This window comes from Aquarana catesbeiana, linkage group LG01 (assembly GCF_042186555.1).
Source record: "Aquarana catesbeiana isolate 2022-GZ linkage group LG01, ASM4218655v1, whole genome shotgun sequence".
In the NCBI taxonomy this organism is placed as follows: domain Eukaryota; kingdom Metazoa; phylum Chordata; class Amphibia; order Anura; family Ranidae; genus Aquarana; species Aquarana catesbeiana.
The window spans coordinates 22,556,232-22,580,428 of NC_133324.1; the positions used below are offsets into that span (position 1 = coordinate 22,556,232).

At 45.4% G+C, this 24,197-nt stretch overlaps 1 protein-coding gene across 1 annotated transcript in view; it reads right to left on the reverse strand.

Annotated features, from left to right (window-relative positions):
- Window positions 1-955: 955 nt before the first annotated feature.
- LOC141132033 (vomeronasal type-2 receptor 26-like) overlaps window positions 956-24,197 on the reverse strand; it is a 71,574-nt gene continuing 48,332 nt past the window's right edge. The window contains exons 5-6 of the mRNA XM_073620031.1: window positions 22,905-23,028; window positions 956-1,860 (exon numbers count right to left, since the gene is read on the reverse strand). Of these exons, the coding sequence (XP_073476132.1) occupies window positions 956-1,860; window positions 22,905-23,028 (1,029 nt within the window). The remainder of the gene's footprint in view (window positions 1,861-22,904; window positions 23,029-24,197) is intronic.

Genomic DNA, 24,197 nt, shown 5'->3' on the forward strand with positions numbered 1-24,197 from the left:
TTTTTCATACTCAAAATATGTTGAAGTCATACCATATAGCCCCAAAAGGGCAGAGCTCAGAAGCAGTAATAATATATATATTAAATAGTCATCTGTGCCACTAAAGAATAAATATAAATAAATAAATATATATATATATATATACATATATATATATATATATATATATATATATATATATATATGTATATATATATATATATATATATTTATTTATTTATATTTATTCTTTAGTGGCACAGATGACTATTTAGGTCTTCTAGGCTGGAAGAAGGCATGGTAGCAGGATCTTTAGGTTGTGTTGGCTGCTGGTACCAATGGTGATGGCATTGGTACATTAAAAACAATGGGACCTCACTTCATTTTTATAATGGTCAACTTCTAAAAGCATTCAGGTGACACTCCAGTGCTCTTTTTTTGGAAAAATGCCACCTGCTGTAATAATTGAAAGAAATAGTGTTGGAGGCTGGGCAGCAGACATTCTATATGGAAAACTGAGCCTGTCAGGTTATTGATCCAACCTGTTGACCCAACAGCCCATTCAATCAATGGTTGTGGGTTTGAGAACCAAAAATCAATGCTTTTCATTTGCTGTCTATTCATCTCTCTACATAGAATAGAGTGACGGTAAACCTTGGCACCCCAGATGTTTTGGAACTACATTTCCCACGATCACGATACTCAGCTACACTACAGAGTGCATGAGCAGCATGGGAAATGTATTTCCAAAACATCTGGGGTGTCAAGGTTCGCCATCACTGGAGTAGACCGATAAAACAGAAATTCAATTGTTAAATCAAATTATAATCCACATCAAAAATATGAATTCTATTTTTTTTCTTTAGGATGCTAAAGAATAAAACTGTGGATGAATAATAATAATAATAATAAAAGCATGTTTTCAGGTGTATCATTTTATTCATGTGTTATTCAGTATAAGTATTTATTTGCTTTATTAATTTTTTTTCACCAACATAATTTTTCTGGAATTTATCTCAGGTTTAAAAAATAGGATATATAATTTTGGAAAAAATATACAGCCTAATATTCCAGCACTGGAGGCCAGTATGGCGAATACCTCCACAGCCACCATGTATTTCCCTCTGGTGCTCAGATAGGCCGGGATCATGGCAATCCAGACACTGCAGAACACCAGCATGCTGAAGGTGATGTACTTGGCCTCATTAAAACTGTCTGGTAATGTCCTCACCATGAAAGCCAGAACAAAACTCACAGCTGCCAGAAACCCCATATAACCCAACACAGAGTAGAACCCGATAACTGACCCTTCATTACACTGAATGAGGATCTTCCCAGGATAGGAGTCCATGTCATACTCTTGGTAGGGAGGAGACACTGACAGCCAAATAACACAGATCACAACTTGGACAGAGGAGCAGACTGAACATACAAAATAAGCCACTCTGACCCCCACCCACTTCCTCCAGGAACTTCCCGGTTTTGTTGCTTTAAATGCAATGCAGACAATGATAGTCTTGGCCAGAACAGAAGAGACAGCGATGGAGAAGAAGATCCCAAATGACATTTGTCTCAGCATGCAGGTTATATCCACAGGATGTCCAAGGAACAAGAAGACACAGAGGAAGCTCAGCAAGATGGAGGTCAGGAGGATGAAGCTCACGGTTCGGTTATTGGCTTTCACAACTGGAGTGTCCCCATAGTAAATACAAATTAATAATATAATCATTGTTATGGCTGAAAAAAGTAAAGCTGATAATGAAAATATTGTAACAATAACATCATTTTTATAGGACAAAAAATAATATACTTTGGGAACACATGTCACTTTTCTCTCATCCGGCCATTCTTTATTGGGACACCTGTGGCAGCTTTCACTGTCTGTTAAATAAGAGAAAAAGTCTTGTAAATTAAAACATTTTTGTTAGCAACAAAATGGTCTGTGTGCAGTAGCGTGCGAACAGTGTAGATATACAAACACCAGATAATACAAGTAAAGAAAAATGCAGCACTATTATAGGATGGATAAAACACCCATATAAGGCTAGGTTCACATCTATGCTGCTGCGCTTGATGTGTTTTTTAGGCACATTTTAGCTGTGCGTTTTTCATTTTTAAATCCTTGTTTCCTATGCGTTTTTGCATGCATTACTTTTTTTTCTCTTTAAACACACTGTAAACACACTGTATATAGCTGGTTTTTAAGGAGGGGGCCGAGAAGCCGGCAACCACATCCTTAACATCTGATGAATCATCAGCTGTCAGCAGGATACCCCTCTGACAACAGAATGTAAAAAAAAAAAAATTGCCGGCAAATAAAAAAAAAGTGAAAAAAGAATAGTGGAGCCTATGACGGGAGTCACTTTTGGGTACAGGGTGATTTAGAAAATATATCTTGGATTACTTAAAATGGGACAATAATATTTATTCACAATATCTCCTACCGTGTTTCCCCGATAGTAAGACACCCCCGATTGTAGGACGTATCGGGAGTTTCAGAGGGGTCAGCTAATATAAGCCGTACCCCGAAAGTAAGACATATGTCTTACTTTCGGGGAAACACGGGGGGATTTGCCTCCAGTGACGTGCGGTACAAAGAGTGGGGCTGGGGGTGCGGGTCTCTGTCCCCCTCCGTTCTCCCCCTCCGTTCCGCTTTCCTCCTCTGTGCCTCCCAGCTGTCCCCTCCGTTCCCCCCTCCTTCTCTGTCCCCCTCCGTTCTCCCCCTCCTTCCTTTGTGAATAGACAGAGTCAGCTGACTCTGTCCATTCACATAACTGAAACATTGTAATCTCCTGTGATTACAATGTGTCAGTTTATGAATGGAGAGAAGCCGCGGTCTTCTCTCCATTCATTCTCAGTGCAGCTGACGCTGCAGAGAAAGGGACTGGGGAATCTCTATCCTCTGTCTCTTTCTCTGTCTCAAGGGGGAGATATCAGAGGTCTGTTAAGACCCCTGATATCTCACCAAAGCCCCCCAACAGGGCTGATTAAAAAAAAAACAAAAAAAACACATATTGCAATAAAGAATAAAAAAATTTTTTTTTCCCAATATAAGACATACCCCGAAAGTAAGACATAGTGGGGCTTTTAGGGATAAAAAGAAAGTAAGACACTGTCTTACTTTCGGGGAAACACGGTAGGATATATGTAAAGATTATTTTTTGTTTGTTTGATTCTGAACTCAACATGTTAGTTGAGAGAGATGATCACATTGGCCTCTAGAACTGGGTAGGAGCCGGACAGTCTACTCCTACTCTAGTTTGTTACCTACTAGGCTGAGGAGGTGGGGAGATCACTGTTTGTATTGTTAATTGTAATTAGCTCCTGCTATCGGGAGAAGGTGTCCTATGTTTATACTAAACATTCCCTCAACATGGGGGGATGGGTGCTTTGGGATGTCATGTGACATCACAAGGGGCTGGCTCTCTGGGTGACGTCATCGGATGGCCACGCCTCATGGCTATATAAGAGATGGCAGACTTCGGGCGACAACACAACGGAGGAAGACAGCCTTAGAAGAAGAGCGGCCTTTTTTGTTTTTAGTGGGTAACCGGCGGCAAGGAAGAAGACAGCTCCAGGAGAAGACACCTCTGGAAGAAGACAGCTCACGGAGAAGACAGCTCGGGGAGAAGACAGCTTGTGGGAGAAGACAGCTCGGGGAGAAGACAGCTCAGTTGGAGAAGACAGTTCGGGGGAGAAGACAGCTCCAGGAGAAGATAGCTCCAGGAGAAGACAGCTTGGGGCTTCTTTTTTAATAAAGGACTTGTCAAAAACTGGCTCTTGTTTTTTTTTACAATGGGACTTTAAATGAAGCGTTTAGATAGTGGAGGTAAATCACACCATGTTTGAATTTCACCATGGAATGTTTAATGATATACAAACAATAAAAGTATGGATTTAAGTACATGTAAAAAGCGTACACATGGCATAGGCATAGTAAATGATATACAAACAATATATTTGAAAAAGAGGGGGAGTTGGGACTTTAGATGAAGCATGGCAAAGTGCCTCCATCCCGGTATATGGGTAATAATAAAGTGAAACAGAGTGAAACAGATAATATGGTTGAATACATAGGATGGTGGTTCAGTAAGTATGATTGCATGTAAGATGTATCTGGGGCATCACAGTAAAGCTTGACGCGTTTCGTGGATAGATGTGTTTCCACTCATCAGGAGCTGATGTGTCCAAAAATTCCTATGGAATATGTATAGAAGTGAAATAAACCATACTGATAACGTAAAGAGAGTACATGCAACCATACTTACTGAACCACCATCCTATGTATTCAACCATATTATCTGTTCCTACTCAGTGGATGTATGTTTACCGTATGGGTACAATTATCGGTATCTGGCATGTTGTCGCTTACAGTATTATGCTATACCACTAGAATCATGTGCTGTTATAACTGTACCTTTTTACTATGCCTATGCCATGTGTACGCTTTTTACATGTACTTAAATCCATACTTTTATTGTTTGTATATCATTAAACATTCCATGGTGAAATTCAAACAATTTCCCTTCATTATTACCCATATACCGGGATGGAGGCACTTTGCCATGCTTCATCTAAAGTCTCAACTGCCCCTCTTTTTCATTGTTTTTTTTACATTTCACTGCTTTTTGGGGTGAATGGGTAGAGGTACGATGTACCCAATACTCATTCACATAGGGGGGTGGAACTGGGGGTCCCCTTGTTAAAGGGAGCTTCCAAATTCCTATAAGCCTCCCGCCCATTGACCCTGGCAACCACAGCCCAGGGTTGTCGGGAAGAGGCCCTTGTCCCCATCAACATGGGGGCAGGGTGCTTTGGGGTGGGGGACAGAGCCCCCCAAAGCAGCCATCCCCCATGTTGAGGGCATGCGGCCTGGAATGGTTCGTGGGGGGGGTTGGGCGTCCCCTCCCTTTCCTGACCTGCTGGGCTGCATGCTCGGATAAGGGTCTAGTATGGATTTTGGGGGGACCCCACACCATTTTTTTCTTAAATTTTGGTGTGTGGGTGGGGGGGTCCCCTCCAAATCTATACTAGACCCCTGGTATGGACCTCGGGGGGGGGGGGGACCCCACACCACTTTTTTCAAGTTTATTTTTTTTTTTACATTCAGCTGTCAACGGGGAACGTCGCTGACAGCTTATGACTCATTGGTTTTTAAGGACGCATCGGCCGGCTTCCCAGCCCCCTCCTTAGCAACCAGCCCTAAACATTGTTTAAACAGAAAAATACAAACTGCAAAACGCAAAACACATAAAAAATTGCATCACAAACACAACACTTGCATTACTGGTGAAATTTCATTGAAGTCTATTAGGCTCCATTCACTCTAGCGCGTTTTTTGATGCATTTTGCATTTTGCAGAAATGCACGGGAATTTTTTAACATGGGTTCCTATGGAACATGTTCACATCAATGCCTTTTTGTTTCTCTGCATTTTTGGAAAGGGTCAGGGACTTATTTTCATGCAAAATGCAGCGTTTTGCATGTAATAGAATTCAATGGACAAGCGTTTTTGATGCGTTTTTGCCGTTTTTTTTTAAGACTGTAAAAAATCGCGGCAAAAACGCTGCAAAAACGCTGCTCAAAAACGTGGCAAGCATGAAAAAAAACCCTCCAAAAACGCTCAAAAGCAACATGCATAGGTGTGAATCGAGCCTTAGGCTCGATTCACACCTATGCAGTTTTAGTGCTTTTTGCATTTTGCAGATTTGCACTACAGTCCATTTAACATGGTTTCCTATGGAACACGTTCTGTAGTGCAAATCTGCAAAATGCAAAAAGCACTGAAAATGCATAGGTGTGAATCCAGCCTAACACCCAAAACGTGGAAAAAAAGTCCCCTACCCTTTCCAAAAATGCACCGGCCGCAAAGCGCATAGATGTGAACGTGTACCATAGGAAACCAAGGTAAATGGACTGTAGTGAATTTCTGCAAACTGCAAAATGCACTAAGAAATGCATAGGTGTGAACCTTGGGTTAGGCCCCATTCACACTAGCGCGTTTTTTGATGCATTTTGCATTTTGCAGAAATGCACGGGAATTTTTTAACATGGGTTCCTATGGAACATGTTCACATCAATGCTTTTTTGTATCTCTGCGTTTTTGGAAAGGGTCGGGGACTTTTTTTCATGCAAAAAGCAGCGTTTTGCATGTAATGGTTTTCAATGGACAAGCATCAAAAACGCAAGTGCACCGTTTTTGCAGCGTTTTTGATGCGTTTTTGGTGCGTTTTTGGTGCGTTTTTGCCGTTTTTTTTTTTTTTTATTTTTTTTTTTTGTAATTTTTTTTTAAGACTGTAAAAAAAAATGAAAAAAAAAAAAAAAACGCAAAACGCAAATCGCGGCAAAAACGCGGCAAAAACGCGGCTCAAAAACGTGCCAAGCATGAAAAAAAAACCTCCAAAAACGCTCAAAAGCAACATGCATAGGTGTGAATCGAGCCTTAGGCTCGATTCACACCTATGCATGTTGCTTTTGAGCGTTTTTGGAGGTTTTTTTTTCATGCTTGCCGCGTTTTTGAGCCGCGTTTTTGCCGCGTTTTTGCCGCGTTTTTGCCGCGATTTGCGTTTTGCGTTTTTTTTTTTTTTTTTTTTTTTCATTTTTTTTTTACAGTCTTACAAAAAAATTACAAAAAAATAAAAAAAAAAAAAAAAAAAAAAAAAACGGCAAAAACGCACCAATAACGCACCAAAAACGCATCAAAAACGCTGCAAAAAAGGTGCACTTGCGTTTTTGATGCTTGTCCATTGAAAACCATTACATGCAAAACGCTGCATTTTGCATGAGAAAAAGTCCCCGACCCTTTCCAAAAACGCGGAGATACAAAAAAGCATTGATGTGAACATGTTCCATAGGAACCCATGTTAAAAAATTCCCGTGCATTTCTGCAAATTGCAAAATGCATCAAAAAACGCGCTAGTGTGAATGGGGCCTAAGTGAGTATCTGTGTAATGTTTAAACACCCAATTCAAGGTAAATATAACAGAAAGTGCATAAAATAGACTTAAAAAATATATATATAAAAAATGTGTATGAACCACAGAAAAAAAATGTATAGAGTGTCCTTATGTGAAACATGATGTCTGTATAAATCCAAAGTGATCAGCAAATTTCAGGTTAAACACCCTTGGTGTGTTGCCTCCACCAAATAAACGCTGCCTGATTGTTCACAGCCGGAGCCTGTCAGCAAGTTCCAGCCAATGAATCACGGCCGTGACCTGCTGATCAGCTGTGTCCAATCACAGCCCAGAGCCTTGCGTTGGCAATCAATGAGAGAGAATGATCTCTCTGATTTTACACATATTATACATAGTTAGGCACATATTTATCCCCTTGATCGCCTAGATTTAATCCCCTTCCCACCCAGTGTCATTAGTACAGTGACAGTGCATAATAATATCACTGATCACTGTATTAGTGTAACTGGTGATGGCAGAGGCAGTTAGTCAGCTCTCCCCAGCTTCAGATTGTCAAATTCGCCAGCGTGCTATCACAGTTCTATTATAAGTCACTGATCACTGCCTTTATTGTCAAAAGTATTGGGACAACTGCCTTTGCACGCACATGAACTTTAATGTTATCCCAGTCTTAGCCTGTTGGGCTCAATATTAGGTTGGCCCACCCTTTTCAGCTATAACAGCTTCTCTTCCGGGAAGGCTGTCCACAAGGTTTAGGAGTGTGTCTATGGGAATGTTTGACCATTCTTCCAGAAGCGCATTTGTGAGGTCAGGCACTGATGTTGGATGAGAAGGCCTGGCTCACAGTCTCTGCTCTAATTCATCACAAAGGTGTTCTATCGGGTTGGGGTGCAGGCCAGTTCCTCTAGCCCAAACTTGCTCATCCATGTCTTTAGGGACCTTGCTTTGTGGAAGCTAAACAGTGGGGACCTTGAGTGCAGAGTGTGAACACATTTTGCTTTTTGACTACTGGTGATTGCTGGGTTGCATTTTTAGGTTCTTTTTGGGGCTTTTCCTTGTAGCTTTTTAACACCTTTTTCTGTCTCTTTTTAAAACAGCTTTTTTTTTTCTTTGCTTCCTTCAGCCTACTAATTAAGGGGAGTGGTTAATTGATCACAGGTGCTTGAGGCCTATATAACCTTGTGTAGAACGCATTGTGAGCCTACTTATCTTTGAGCTTGCTGGAACTCAGACCAAGTGAAACTGGACTAAGTGGTGAGTTAAAAAAAAAAACAGATTTAGTGGAACTGGACTAAGTGGTGAGTTAAAAAAAAAACAGATTTAGTGGAACTGGACTAAGTGGTGAGTTAAAAAAACCAGAGTTGAAAACAAGAAGTTGTAACAGGGGTCAAGTACCTGTGTAGGGTGAGTGTGTACCTGTGTATTGTAAGTACATGAGTGCTGCGAGTGCATGTAGGCTGTATTAAGTATTAGTGTCAGGTAGTACCTGTGTATTGTGAGTACCTGAGTGTTGTCTGAGTAGTGTGTGTGGATCGTTAGTACTTGTGTATTGTGTGTGCATGTTGGTTAGCGAGTGCACGTTGGTGTCACGTGCCTGGTGGTAGAGCCTGATATGCAGAGGACGACCACTCTTACTCCTCTGACTCGGGGCCCCTAATAGAGTACACAAGAAGTGCAGGAGTGCAGAGTTGCACGAGTTCCTGGCAAGATCTTGACAGCAGAGCTGGGCTGGGACACCGGGTAGAGCTGTGGAAGAGTGCAGACATGGCAAAAGTCCAGGAACAACAGCAAGCAGGGAGCTGGAACACCTGGTACTGGAACACCACAGGCAGAGGAGCTGATGTAGCTACAGCAGGACTGGAAGCTCTTCTAATGCCACGTACACATGGTCAGAATTTCCGTCAGAAAAAGTCCAATGGGAGCTTTTCATCGTATATTCCGACCGTGTGTATGCCCCATCTGACTTTTTCAGTCAAAAATTCAGATGGACTTAGATAGAGAACATGTTCTATATTTTTTCGACGGAACAAATTCCTATCGGAAAAACCCCTGGTCTGTATGCTGTTCCGACGAGATTAGCAGAAGGAGCCCAAAGGGTGGCGCACTGGCTATTGAACTTACTTTTTCTAGTGCCGTCGTACGTGTTGTACGTCGCCGCGTTCTTGACGGTCGGAATTTGGTGTGACCGTGTGTATGCAAGACAGATTGAGCGGAATTCCGTCGGAATTCTGTCGGAAAAACCTTCAGAGTTTATTCCGAAAAAAAACGTCCGTGTGTACAGGGCATAAGGCTGAAGAGAAGGCAGGTACAGGCAGTCCGGGCCATACACAGGCAGGCACGTCAGGAACAGATGCAGAGACTGGAGCAGAGTCAGGATACAGGCCAGGTCGGTAATGGGCTGACAGCGAAGTAGCAGAAGGAGCAGGCGCAGAGTGAGGAACAAGCCGGGGTTGGATGCAGGCAGAAGGCAGGAACGTCAGGAAGCAAGCCGGGTCACAACGGAGCAGATATCAGATATGGTAGGCAAAGACACACAGGGAACGCTGTAGAGCAGACAGCATTGAGTCTGGGTGCTGACCCAGTTTAAATAGCCTGTTTGGCACCATGAACTGTCATGAGGTGTGCGTGCGCATGCGCACGTGCACTCGAGCGCACCAGCGTGGGCAGGCGCACCCGTGGCATTCTCCCAACAGGAACTAAGATTCTGTGGCCACCATGTTGATTGCTGGAATGCCCTTCCTGACAGTTGGTGCATATTGGTCAGCGAGTACCTGGGTATTGTCTTGTTGAGTATTAGTGTCAGGAAGCTAGTTGTTAGGTAATTTGGACAGGGTATAATCCCCAATCCTCATTAAATTAGTAGGTACGATGCCCGGTGGGTGTGGAGATGCGACTCGGTGTACATCTTGTGGCATGTATGCGTTCCTTGATCATCCGATCGAGGTCGAATATTGCTGTGCAAAATGTAAGCACATTGTTTCCCTGAAAACCCAGGTTCTGAATCTGGGGAAGCAACTGTTAGCACTGAGAAGTTCCTCCATACTAAAACAGAGCAAGGAACGTATACGGCAGGTGCCGGAAGGGGTCAACACAGAGGCGGGTGGGGACAAAGAGGTGCAGGCACTAGGAAAGAGTAGATGGGTAACAGTCGGGAAAGGTAGAGGGGTAAGTGCCAGGGAGGCCGATCCAGGGCTGGAGCATCCCAATAAGCATGCTCGATTGAGTGATATTGGTGAAACCAGTCAGGGACCAGCACTGCTGGAGCTGGGGGACTCTCCTAGCTGCCAGGGGAAAAACTCCTCCAGAGAGAGTGCGGGGGGCAGCAAAGGGAAAGGATAGACAGATTCTGGTGGTAGGGGACTCAATTCATAGAAGGACAGAGAGGGCAATCTGTAACAAATACCTGAAGCGCCGAACTGTATGTTGTCTACCGGGCGCTCGGGTTCGGCACATCACAGGTCTGGTGGACAGATTACTGGGAGGCGCTGGGGAAGACCCGGCTGTTATGGTGCACGTTGGCACCAATGACAAAGTCAGAGGCAGATTGAGTGTCCTAAAGAACAATTTTAGGGACTTGGGAGCTAAATTGAGGAAAAGGACCTCCAAGGTAGTATTCTCAGGAATACTAATGGTACATCGAGGTACACCAGAAAGGCAGAGGGAGATTAGGGAAGTAAACAAGTGGCCGAAGAGCTGGTGTAGTAAGGAGGGGTTAGGGTTCCTGGAGAACTGGGCTGACTTCTCATTCGATCACCAGTACTATAGAAGGGAAGGACTGCACCTAAATGAGGAGGGTGCAGACCAGCTGGGAGTAAAGATGGCCAAAAAGTTAGAGGAGTTTTTAAACTAGGCGATGGGGGGAGGGCCCAGAGGTAGAGATAGTCAGCGTGGAACATATTCCTGAGGGTAGTATTGGGAGCATTAGTGGTAGGTTGACTAAAGCACATAAACCCAAGGTAAATATAGTAACAAGTCCTAGTTGCAATCTCGGAACTCCCAATAAGAGGATGGTATGCGACTGGTCTAAACTACGTGGCATATTCACCAATGCCAGGAGCCTGGCAGACAAGATGGGTGAACTAGAGATACTGTTGTATGAGGAGGATTTGGATTTTGTGGGAATTTTAGAGACCTGGTTCAACAGCTCTCATGATTGGCTGGCAACCATTCAAGGGTATACCCTTTATCGCAGGGATAGAGAGGGTAAAAAAGGGGGAGGGGTATTGTTAGGTCCCTCACTTACCAGACAGGTGAGTCCGCTTGGGCAGAGGGTAGGCTCCCTTACGTATCCGATTCGGGGCCCCCGATAGAGCAGACAGGAAGCCCGCGAATACGGAGTGGTATGAGGGCCTGATGTTTGGATCCTGGAGAAAGGTGGTCTTTCAAGCAACAGGTAGAACTTCAGGAATACTGGAACTGATGCTGAGCAGGAGCTTATCAGGCTGGTCACACACAGGCAGAGGTCGGCAACGGGCTGGCAGCAACGGTACAAAGGGAGCAGGCAGAAACAAGGTCAAACAAGCCGGGGTCGGGTTCAGGCAGCAATCAAGGAGGTCCAAAAGGCAAGCCGGGTCATAACGGGTCAAACTTCAGAGATACAGGAACACAGAGAGGATCATGGAACTAGACACAGTGCTGTTGATCAGGCAGCACCGAACAGGGGTAGAGGCAGACTTAAATAGGCTGATTGACGCCAAAACGGCGCGCTCGTGCACGCGCTGATCCGCAAAAGCGCCCCGCGCCCCAGCACGCGCCCCCGACAACGGCGTGCACGCCAACACTACCGGGCACGCCCGCAGTAACGCCCATAGGCGAATGCGCGTTAGCGCGTACGCACGCACGCCCGGACGCCACCCTGCATGCCATGGCCGGCCAGACCAGACACGCCAGTGCCCCCAGGAACACGCGCCCCAGCACGCACAGGAACACGAGTACCAACGCGCCCCGGCGCACAGCGGTGCCCAACCAGGTAACCTCTCTGACAGTGCCCCCTCCTCAAGGGCAGACTCCGGATGCCCAGCTGGGCCATTTTTGAGGCATGAGAAGCTTTAAATGACTGTAGGAGTTCCCTGGCATGCAAGTTGCTCTCTGGCTCCCAAGAATTATCTTCGGGCCCATAGCCCTTCCATTTTACAAGGTATTGAACTTGATTGCGTCTTCTTCTGCAATCTAAAATTGCCTCCACCTCGAACTCCTCTTCGCCATTAACTAAGATAGGCTTGGGTGGGCCAATACTACAGCCAGCAAAGGAGTTGGGGGTTACCGGCTTCAAGAGGGACACATGGAAGACTGGGTGTATCCTCAGGGCGTTAGGAAGATCAAGTTCATATGCCACATCGTTAATTTTTCTTTTAACCAAAAAAGGACCCAAGTATTTAGGGCCTAGTTTTCTGGACGGACAGGCCAACTTAAGGTTAGTGGTAGATAACCAGACAGAATTGCCTGGTTCCAGAGCAAGTTCTCCACGTCTCTTCCTGTCAAAAATTCTTTTGTAGTCTTCTTGAGCTTTGGTCATGGTATCCTGCAGTAATTTGTTATTATTTGAGAAAAAGTCCAAGGTTTCGGATACTGCAGGGACAGGGCACTCGGGAATAGACCCAGGGAAGAAGGATGGATGGAAACCATAGTTAGCATAGAATGGTGACTGATTGGTAGCTGAGTGTAGTGAGTTGTTGTAAGAGAACTCCGCGATGGGGAGCAGGGAAGCCCAGTCATCCTGGGAGAATGCAGAGAAACAGTGGAGGTATTGCTCCAAGGTCTGATTCGTCCTCTCGGTTTGTCCATTTGACTGGGGGTGATAGGCCGAAGAAAATGATAATTCAATCTCTAGGGAGCCACAGAGGGCTTTCCAGAATCTGGCGGAAAATTGGACGCCTCTGTCGGAAACTATGTTGGTTGGTACTCCATGCAGTCTGATGATCTCTTTGATAAAGATGGTAGCGGTTTCCATAGCCGAAGGGGTGCCCTTCATGGGGAGGAAGTGGGCCATTTTAGACAGCCTGTCTACCACAACAAAAATGGAAGAGAAACCTTCTGATGGGGGGAGTTCAACAATAAAGTCCATTGAAATCATGGCCCACGGTCTCTCTGGGACTGGTAATGGTCTCAACAGACCCCATGCTCTTGCCCAGCTACTCTTGCTTCTGGCGCAAGTATTACAGGACTCAACGTATTCCTTGCAGTCTTTAGTAAGGTGAGGCCACCAAAAGGTGCGTTGGACGAGATCAATTGTCTTCCGTGTGCCGAAGTGACCGGCCAATTTGTGATCATGGCACAAGTTTAACACCCGTACTTTTAGCTCCTCAGGGACCACAATTTTGTTTTTGTACCAGAACAGCCCATCTTTGGTACAAGCTTCAGCAGGTGATGACATTCCCATAGAGGACCGTCTGATCTGAGAGATTAGATCCTCCTGTAGGATCAGGAAATTCCCAGAGGGGAGGATGGTGTCTGGAGACAGGGTCTTCTCTGAATCAAGGAACATTCGGGAGAGGGCGTCGGATTTGACATTCTTGGATCCGGGTCTGTAGGTAATATGAAAAATAAATCGGGAAAAAAAGAGTGCCCATCTGGCTTGCTGGGGTTTTAGTCTCTTAGCCATCCTTAGATATTCTAAATTTTTATGGTCTGTGTAGACCAAAATGGGGTGAGCTGCACCCTCCAGGAGATAACGCCATTCCTCCAGAGCTGCCTTAATGGCTAGAAGTTCCCAATCTCCCACGTCATAGTTCCTCTCGGAAGAGGAGAGCTTGCGTGAAAAGAATCCCACAGGGTACAGGAGTGCTTTGGCACCTTGTCTTTGTGAGAGCACGGCTCCAGCCGCGACTTCGGAAGCATCCACTTCTAAGACGAAAGGCAAGGCAGGGTTGGGATGTTTGAGGATAGTGGCTCTCCAATAGGGTCCTGCCTCTTTCAGAGGGAGAGGGACTATTGCGGTACCATGAGGAAAAAAAAGACTTTGTTTAAAAAATAGTAAATTTATTTCAAAATGACAATAAAAGGTCCTGCAAGGGACATATACTATACATTATCATGATTTAACATACACAAAAAATAGTGATTGTTACAGCATTGTTGACACTAAGTTGGTATAACTGATGCCCACACAGATGCATGGACAGAGGTTATATAATATGATACTTGCAGACGTGACCTCTACAGTTTCGCGGTCACAGCCGCTTCTTCAGGAGGCGTCTGATAGTATATAATCTATAAAAATGAGGGAAACAATACAGTATCAACATGACAAGCAAGAATAAATAAGCAGTTATCAGAAGAGGTACAACATTAATATTGGAGAACATAATTGAAATTTGAAAGTTGCACTCACCAAGCTATAACCTCCAAGGTTATAGCTTTTTTCAAAAAAAAAAAAAAAAATTTCAGGCTTTTTTCAACAAAGTCTCAGGTTTTTTCCCTATGATTGTATGTAAGTGGACTCTTCACATATAGTGGTTTCACTATATAATTTTTATTCTTTGATGTTCCTCTTTTTATGGCTGACTCCAAATTCCCAGTAGATTACATGCTTTATTAACAAGAGTTATGTATATTTAGATCGAACTGTCTTTATAACATCCTGGGACGGGCAGCGATGCATGTCCCCTTAATTGTGGGTCCCTATATGCTCCCATCGCTGGAGACTATGCATCCCTTTCCCCCTCTCAGTTTATTCTTTGACCAACATTGTTTGTATTCAAGTTACTATCACCCATTGCACTAACCATCCTTCTCTGGAGGGATGTGAGGAGTTAATTCTCCCCCTACGGCGGGCTTGCGTTCCTCCGGCAGCAGGCTGGGCTCTACGGAGCCCAGCCGCTGCTTCGTCTGATCACTGCTCTGGCACCGATCACTATGTGAGCTGTGCGCCTGCGCAAGGTGACTTTCCCGCGCCTGCGCAACAGTGGAGGACCGGACCCGGAAGTAATAGCGGCGGTCATTTTCGGCGCCACTGAACTTCCGGGTTGGAGGCATTTAAGATGCCTAGACTCGGCTGCTCACTGTCACAGGCGGACACCCAGCACTTCACCGACGCTATCCGGAGCCCCTGTAAGTACCCATGCAATGCCCCCCATGTAGGACAGGGATTACCATTACTTGTTTATGGTATCTCCCCCTCCTCCTTGGCTCAGAGTACCTTGCCTCTTCTGATAACTGCTTATTTATTCTTGCTTGTCATGTTGATACTGTATTGTTTCCCTCATTTTTATAGATTATATACTATCAGACGCCTCCTGAAGAAGCGGCTGTGACCGCGAAACTGTAGAGGTCACGTCTGCAAGTATCATATTATATAACCTCTGTCCATGCATCTGTGTGGGCATCAGTTATACCAACTTAGTGTCAACAATGCTGTAACAATCACTATTTTTTGTGTATGTTAAATCATGATAATGTATAGTATATGTCCCTTGCAGGACCTTTTATTGTCATTTTGAAATAAATTTACTATTTTTTAAACAAAGTCTTTTTTTTTCCTCATGGTACCGCAATAGTCCCTCTCCCTCTGAAAGAGGCAGGACCCTATTGGAGAGGTCTCTGCTCTGGTTTCTCTTTCAATCCCATTTTCTGTCTTATTCACATTTAGGATGATGGTACCTATTATTGATATCATACCCCCCTTTGCAAATCATGTGGCATACCCTTGAACTCTGAGGATAGTGGCTGACATAAACAGAGCTTTGAGTTTTTCAAAGGCCACTTGCGCCTTAGGGGTCCAGCAGAACCGGATTCCCTGTTTGATGAGTTCCGTAATGGGAGTTATTATTGAAGAGAATCCTTTAATGAATTTCCTATAAAAATTGGCGAAGCCAATAAAGCGCTGTACTCCTTTTTTGTCTATAGGTGCAGGCCAATCCAAGATAGCGGATACCTTTTGCGGGTCCATTTTGATACCGTCAGGAGAAATGACCAAGCCTAGGAACTGGATGGATTGGAGCTCGAACTCGCATTTTTCGAGTTTGGCATAGAGCCCATGTTGTCTAAGTCGGGTAAGTACGTTTCGCATGTGTTTGCGGTGGTCAGTCAGGGAAGCAGAGAAAACCAGGATATCGTCCAGATAAACGATGACATATAGGTCCAGAAAGTCACGAAAGACATCGTTGACGAAGTTCTGGAATGTGGCTGGCGCATTGCACAGGCCAAAGGGCATGACGAGGTACTCATAGTGCCCGAATCGAGTACGAAAGGCCATCTTCCATTCGTCCCCCTCTCTTATGCGGATCATATTGTAGGCTCCGCGGAGGTCCAGCTTGGTGAAGATGGTAGCAGGTCCTAATCTCTGAAATAATTCCGGCACTAGAGGTAGCGGGTATCTGTTCTTTATAGTAATTTTATTGAGTTCCCAGTAATCGATGCAGGGACGTAAGGAGTGATCTTTCTTCTCTACGAAAAAGATGCCTGCACCTGCTGGAGATGTGGAGGGACGAATTAATCCTTTCTTTAGGTTTTCGTCAATATAGACTTTCAAGGTGCCCAGCTCCTGCTCAGTTAAGGGAAAAATCCTCCCGAAGGGAACTTCAGTTCCGGGTAAAAGTTCTATCGGGCAATCGTAGGGTCTATGTACCGGAAGAGTTTCTGCCCCCTTTTTGCTGAACACATCCAGGAAATCCCGGTAGGGTTCGGGAAGATTTTGATAAGACTTGGTTTCTGAATCTAGGCAAAGGCATTGAGAGGATGTCATGGGGGACCCTGTAAACAGTGTTGTTTGCAATACTCAGATGAAAACTGGATCTTGCCTGTGGACCAGTTGATACTGGGATTGTGAGCCTGTAGCCAAGGCATTCCTAAGATAATTGGAAAGAGGGGAGAGGAGATGACATCCAGGCGTAAAAGTTCCTGGTGTTCTGGGCCAATGGTGGTCAGTAGAGGAACAGTTTCCTGGGTAACAGGTCCGGAGCTGAGGGTGGAGCCGTCCGCTAAGAAAACTGCCTGTCCCTGTTCCGGTCAATGAATTCGCTACATGCTCCCGAATCAATGATGACCGGTACTGGGATGTTCCTTCCAGGTAACTGTAATATAACAGAAAGTGTTAAGTGGTTACCGGATCTGGGTGAAACAGGTGCACACAAAGAGGAGGACGGCAGGCACTTACGTCTCTTGTTGGGGCATGCCCTTGCAAAGTGTCCAGACTCTCCACAGTACAGGCACAGATTGAGTGTGCGTCTGCGCGTTTTCTCTTCTGGGGTCAAAGAGGGACGGAGCAGTCCTAGCTGCATGGGTTCAGGAGCTTCCTGGGTTGGAACAGATGGGACAGGAGGAGCTTGGTTCGGGGCACTAGGAGCCCTGGGCAGCATCCAAGTGAGGCGTGGATGGCCAATGGACCTCTCAGAACGTCTCTCTCTAAGGTGGCGGTCAATCTGGATTGACAGGTTTATGAGCACATCCAGTGTCTGAGGTACCCCTACCCATGCCAATTCGTCTTTAAGAGGGTCCGACAACCCCAGCCGGTATTGGTGATGCAAGGCCGCGTCATTTCACTCCGTATCAGAGCTCCAACGCCTAAACTCCACAGCGTAATCTTCAGCCACTCTACGGCCTTGTTGTAGGGAGTGCAAGGAGGCTTCTGCCGTGGCTGTTAGCTGGGGGTCCTCGTATAACTGAGACATTGCTGTGAAGAGGTCATTCAAGGAATCCAGAGATCTGGCCTTTTGCTCCAGCAGGTGATGGGCCCTAGTCTGAGGCTCGCCGGTCAAAAGAGATATGACGAACCCCACCTTGGTGGCCTCCAAGGAAAACGTACGGGGTTGTAAGGCAAAATAAAGTTTGCATGCCTTGCGGAACGCCCGGAACTTGCAAAGTTCTCCGGAGAATTTTTCAGGTGTAGGCACCCTGGGCTCTGGTGGGAGCATTACTACAGAGGGCGCTGAGGCAGGATTAGCAGGTGCTGCTCCCGGAGGGGATGCTGAGAGGGCCTGGACCTGTCCTTCCAGTCTTGTATAGCCCTCCTGTAAGCTTTTAACTGCTTGGGTGAGGCCCGCTAGGTGCCTGCAAAGTTCATCCATGGGGGAGGCCCCCTGCCTGGACTCAGTCATGGCTGCCTGATACTGTCAGGTCCCTCACTTACCAGACAGGTGAGTCCACTTGGGCAGAGGGTAGGCTCCCTTACGTATCCGATTCGGGGCCCCTGATAGAGCAGACAGGAAGCCCGCGAATACGGAGTGGTATGAGGGCCTGATGTTTGGATCCTGGAGAAAGGTGGTCTTTCAAGCAACAGGTAGAACTTCAGGAATACTGGAACTGATGCTGAGCAGGAGCTTATCAGGCTGGTCACACACAGGCAGAGGTCGGCAACGGGCTGGCAACAACGGTACAAAGGGAGCAGGCAGAAACAAGGTCAAACAAGCCGGGGTCGGGTTCAGGCAGCAATCAAGGAGGTCCAAAAGGCAAGCCGGGTCACAGCGGGTCAAACTTCAGAGATACAGGAACACAGAGAGGATCACGGAACTAGACACAGAGCTGTTGATCAGGCAGCACCGAACAGGGGTAGAGGCAGACTTAAATAGGCTGATTGGCGCCAAAACGCAGCGCGCCGATCCACCAAAGCGCCCCGTGCCCCTGCATGCGCCCAAGCGCGCCCCCGACACCGGCGTGCACGCCAACACTACCGGGCACGCCGCGGTAACGCCCATAGGCGAACACGCGCCAGCGCGAACGCGCGTACGCACGCCCGGACGCCACCCTGCACGCCACGGCCGGCCAGACCAGACACGCCAGTGCCCCCAGGAACACGCGCCCCAGCACGCACAGGAACACGAGCACCAACACGCCCCGGCGCGCACCGGCACCGGTGTGCACGCCAACACTACCGGGCATGCCGCGGTAACGCCCATAGGCGAACGCGCGTACGCACGCACACCCGGACACCACCCTGCATGCCACGGCTGGCCAGACCAGACACGCCAGTGCCCCCAGGAACACGCACCCCAGCACGCACAGGAACACGAGCACCAACGTGCCCCGGCGCGCACCGGCGCCCAACCAGGTAACCTCTCTGACAGGTATGCCTATATATCAAGAATAATGTACAAGTGAATGTGAAAGATGACATCACTAAGGGAGCTAGGAAGGAGGTGGGATCCTTATGGGTAGAGCTCCAAAGGGATGAAGCTAAGGGGAAAATAATACTGGGAGTATGCTATAGGCCCCCTAAACTGAGGGAGGAGGGGAGGTGGATCTCCTATCACAAGTTGGATTAGCAGCAAGGATGGGAAGTGCTATCATAATGGGGGATTTTAATTATCCAGACATAGACTGGGCGGAGGGAACCCCCCATTCGTCTATGGCTCGCCAGTTCCTAAATGTCTAGCAGGACAATTTCATGGTTCAGATGGTCGACGCACCAACTAGAAATAAAGCATTACTGGATCTACTGATTACCAACAATACAGACCTGATCACGGATGTGGAAATACGGGACAATTTAGGAAACAGCGATCACAGTTCAATTGGCTTCAGTATAAATCACACAAATAGGAAACATAAGGGGAATACAAAGACACTACATTTCAAAAGAGCCAACTTCCTTAAACTATGAACCTTGTTAGAAGGCATGAATTGGGATAAAATCTTAGGAACAAAGAACACAGAGGAGAGATGGGTTTGTTTTAAGAGCAAATTAAATAATGGCATTAGCCAATGCATCCAATGCAGTGCATCAAGTAATTGCCAGACCATTGTTCCTAATTTTTAATGACAGTCTACTGACTGGAATGGTACCAGGTGATTGGAGAAAAGCACCAATATTTAAAAAGGGCCCAAAATACATCCCTGAGAATTACAGACCAGTTAGCCTAACATCAATAGTATGCAAGCTCTTGGCGGGGATGATAAGGCACTATATACAAGATTTTAGTAACAAGAACAGTATCATTAGCAGTAATCAGCATGGATTCATAAAGAATTGTTCTTGCCAAACCAATCTATTAACTTTCTATGAGGAGGTGAGTTGCCATCTAGATAAAGGAATGCCCGTAGACGTGGTGTATCTGGATTTTGCAAAAGCATTTGACACAGTTCCCCATAAACGTTTACTGTACAAAATAAGGTCCATTGGCATGGACCATAGGGTGAGTACATGGATTGAAAACTGGCTACAAGGGCAAGTTCAGAGGGTGGTGATAAATGGGGAGTACTCGTAATGGTCAGAGGTGGGAAGTGGGGTCCCCCAAGGTTCTGTGCTGGGACCAATCCTATTTATTTTATTCATAAATGACCTGAAGGATGGGGTAAACAGTTCAATCTATGTATTTGCGGATGATACTAAGCTAAGCAGGGCAATAAATTTTCTGCAGGATGTGGAAACCTTGCAAAAAGATCTGAACAAATGAATGGGGCGAAAAATAAAGGAAATATCTGCGCTATAATGAACAATAACATACAGCAGCTAAGCACTATAACCCAGATAGTAGGCACTAGACATGTGCGCAGTCAATAAATTTGTTTTGTTCAGTTCCGTTTCGTATTAGCCGTTAATTTGTATTTCATAATTCGTGTCCGAAATTCAATTTGGATTCATACGAATTTTCGTTAGGTTCGTTAACTTTTCGTAACAATTATGAACGTTCGTTATGATGAATTTAAAAAGCAAACAATACCTTTCTCAATATGGCAGTCGTCTGACTCATTATGCTCATTATGAGGGGCTCCCACCATTCCTGTGCTGTGCTGACTTCCTCCTGGGGCTGTACCCCTGCTGTGCTCATTATGAGGGGCTCCCACCATCCCTGTGCTGTACTGACTTCCTGGGTTTGTACCCCTGCTGTGCTCATTATGAGGGGCTCCCACCATCCCTGTGCTGTACTGACTTCCTCCTGGGGCTGTACCTCTGCTGTGCTCATTATGAGGGGCTCCCACCATCCCTGTGCTGTACTGACTTCCTGGGTTTGTACCCCTGCTGTGCTCATTATGAGGGGCTCCCACCATCCCTGTGCTGTGCTGACTTCCTGGGTTTTTAACTTCATCATAACAAATAATCGTAATTATTATGACGATAATAAAACAATATTAACAGACATTCTTATTTTGTCCGATTCTGAATCTTCCATCGACTACCAGTACCAGTCTCCCACTCCCATATTAAAAAAGGTAATTTTCCCAACCCTCACTCAGCAGCAGAAGAAAACCTCTGATTGGTCAACAAAACACCAGTCATGTTTCCGTTGTAACGGAATTTGGATCCGAAATTCGTCAACGAAATTTCGTATAAAATTCGGAAGCATAGCAATTTGTATTTTGGATGCTTTCGAATGTACGAATTTTTGGAAATTCGTACGAATTTTCGATTCGTACGAAACGAACCGCACATGTCTAGTAGGCACACAAGCAGATATATAGCAAAAAAAGTGCAGCGTTATAAATTGAGATTAGTGTTAGTTGATACAAATATATGTGTACCACAGCTAATTATGAAAGTGCAAAAGTGCAAATAATATCCGTGATTATGAACCATAGATCATAAAAAATTAATACTTAGACTTGAGTTAATAAGATAAAATCCTGGTGCACTGTGAAGTGAATCATTCATGAATAGTGGGACATGAAAAATAGACTTGACCATGTGAGACCACCACCACAGAGGGACAGGAGGCTTACCGGAAAGCCAGTGACCGCCCTTACTCAGGGGGGTCAAACAAGGCTTATTGGATCTGTGATCTGTTTGGAGGAATATCCTGGTTACTGAAGCCTAGTGAGATGTCCCAATGTGATGGGCTTGCACCACCGGATGGTTTTCACAGACGCTAAGCGGTAGTCCAATCCAATCCCACGGCCAAAAGTGCAAGTGAATGGATATATAAAAAAGAAAAAGAAAAAAACTCCAATAATGCTAAAAAAAAAGCTTTATTGGACGAAAATGCAATGCTGCATGTAATGAGAAGACCCCCACCCGGGTCACTCGATTAATCAGATAAAAATTGGAATTCCAAACAAAGTGTGGACAGCCTTTCCAGAAGAGCTGATGCTGCTTTAGCTGAAAAGGGTGGGCCAACTCAATATTGAACAATACGGACTAATGCCCTGTACACACGATAGGATTTTCCAATGGAAAATGTGTGATAGGACCTTGTTGTCGGAAATTCCGACCATGTGTAGGCTCCATCACACATTTTCCATAGGAATTTCCGACACACAAAGTTTGAGAGCTTGCTATAAAATTTTCCGACAACAAAATTCGTTGTCGGAAATTCCGATCGTGTGTACACAAACCTGACGCACAAAGTGCCACGCATGCGCAGAATAAATTAAGAGATGAAAGCTATTGGCTACTGCCCCGTTTATAGTCCTGACGTACGTGTTTTACGTCACCGCGTTCAGAACGATCAGATTTTCCGACAACTTTGTGTAACCGTGTGTATGCAAGACAAGTTTGAGCCAACATCCGTCGGAAAAAATCCATGGATTTTGTTGTTGGAATGTCTGATCAATGTCCGACCGTGTGTACGGGGCATAAGACTGGGATGCCATTAACGTTCATGTGCATGTAAAGGTAGGTGTCCCAATACTTTTGGTAATATAGTGAACATACCATAGTTCAAATATAAAAATACCTTGTAACGTGGCTGACAAATGCTTGAAAGCTTTCGTTTTGTCTATTTTCCATAATGGCATATAAAAACTTTCTGCTGCCAATATACACCGAACTACCGCAATATGGAACCTTCATGGGTTACAAATAAACCAAGTACAGGAACCTACAGTTTAGATCAGTAATGATAAGTGAATTGGTGCAATGGTTATCCTCTTTGGACCTTATCTATCTGAACTTCCTGTTGTTGAAGCAGGTACATGTTCTTTTCCACCCCTTCCCTTTAGAGGGGGTGGAAAAGAAGAGGCCCTCCTGTCCCTTCTGTATTGAACTGTACTGTAATTGTGCTGTCCCCCCTTTACATTGTAAAGCGCTGTGTAAACTGTTGGCGCTATATAAATCGAGTATAATAATAATAATTTTCCGGGTAAATTCACTATAAACTCCACCTTCTGACCATCTATGGTTAGTTATCACATTCCTACCAGTTACATTGGACACCTCGCCCTCAGAACACGGGATGCAGTCATAGCAGCACACATGGGTTTTTCCATTAGAAACTTTTCTGTACCCATGAGGACATCTCTCATTACATCGGGATTCTGGAATCTTGAATTACATGTGGAATATAAAAGAGAAACATTAAAAATTGTAATGATTAATTCTCAAAATTATAGATTTCAGCAAAATTGAGTCAAAAGATAAAGGCAAATTAATAGTGTTTTTGGTGGCTTTTAGAGGCAAAATGTTTTGGGAAATAATACACTTTTTTAGCATCTTAACACAAAAAAAAAACACATAACCCAATTTTTTGTAAAATATTAAAGATGATGTTGCACTGAGTAAACAGAGACCAAACATGTCACACTTTAACCACCTTTCGCCCGCGCTATAGCTGAACGGCGGCTACAGCGTGGGCTTCCAATTCCAGGAGGACGTCAATAGACGTCCTCCCGTGATCGCACTGCTCGCGCGCCCCAGGGAGGCCGGCGCTCACTGTGATCACCGAGTCCTTTGGACTCGGCTGATCACAGAACAGGGTAAAGGGCCAATCACAGCGGCCCTTTACCACGTGATCAGCTGTCAGACAATGAAAGTAAACAGAAGCTGGTTATCGGCTTTTTTTCTCATTATGATCAGCATGAGGAAAAAAGGATAAAGCCGGTAACGGGCTTCTGTTACAGGGACATTCATCCAGATCTGTGCCACCTATCAGTGCCCACAAGTGCCACCTTACAGTGCCAATCAGTGCCCACCAGTGCCACATTTCAATGCTGTCAATCAGTGCCCAATCAGTGCCACCTATCCAGGGGCGGACTGACAACTCATGGGGCCCCCGGGCAATAAGAGAAGATTATGGGGCCCCCGGGCAAGAGGAGAAGATTATGGGGCCCCCGGGCAAGAGGAGAAGATTATGGGGCCCCCGGGCAATAGGAGATTATGGGGCCCCCAAGCAATAGATTATGGGGACACACAGTATACACACACAGACGCACAATATACACACACAGTATACACACACAGAATACACATACACACACTGAAAAGGTACTGGAGAGGCGGGGCAGCTATAATCTTGGGATTTTTTTAAAAAAATACAGATTTTTACATACTGTCCCTGGTTTTATTGAGGCTGGCAACCCTGATGGGGCCCCTTAGGGCATGGGGCCCTCGGGCAGTGCCCGAGTGCCCGAATGGTCAGTCTGCCCCTGCACCTATCAGTGCTACCAATCAGTGCCCATCAGTGCCTCATCATTAGTGTTAAATACCAGCACCTA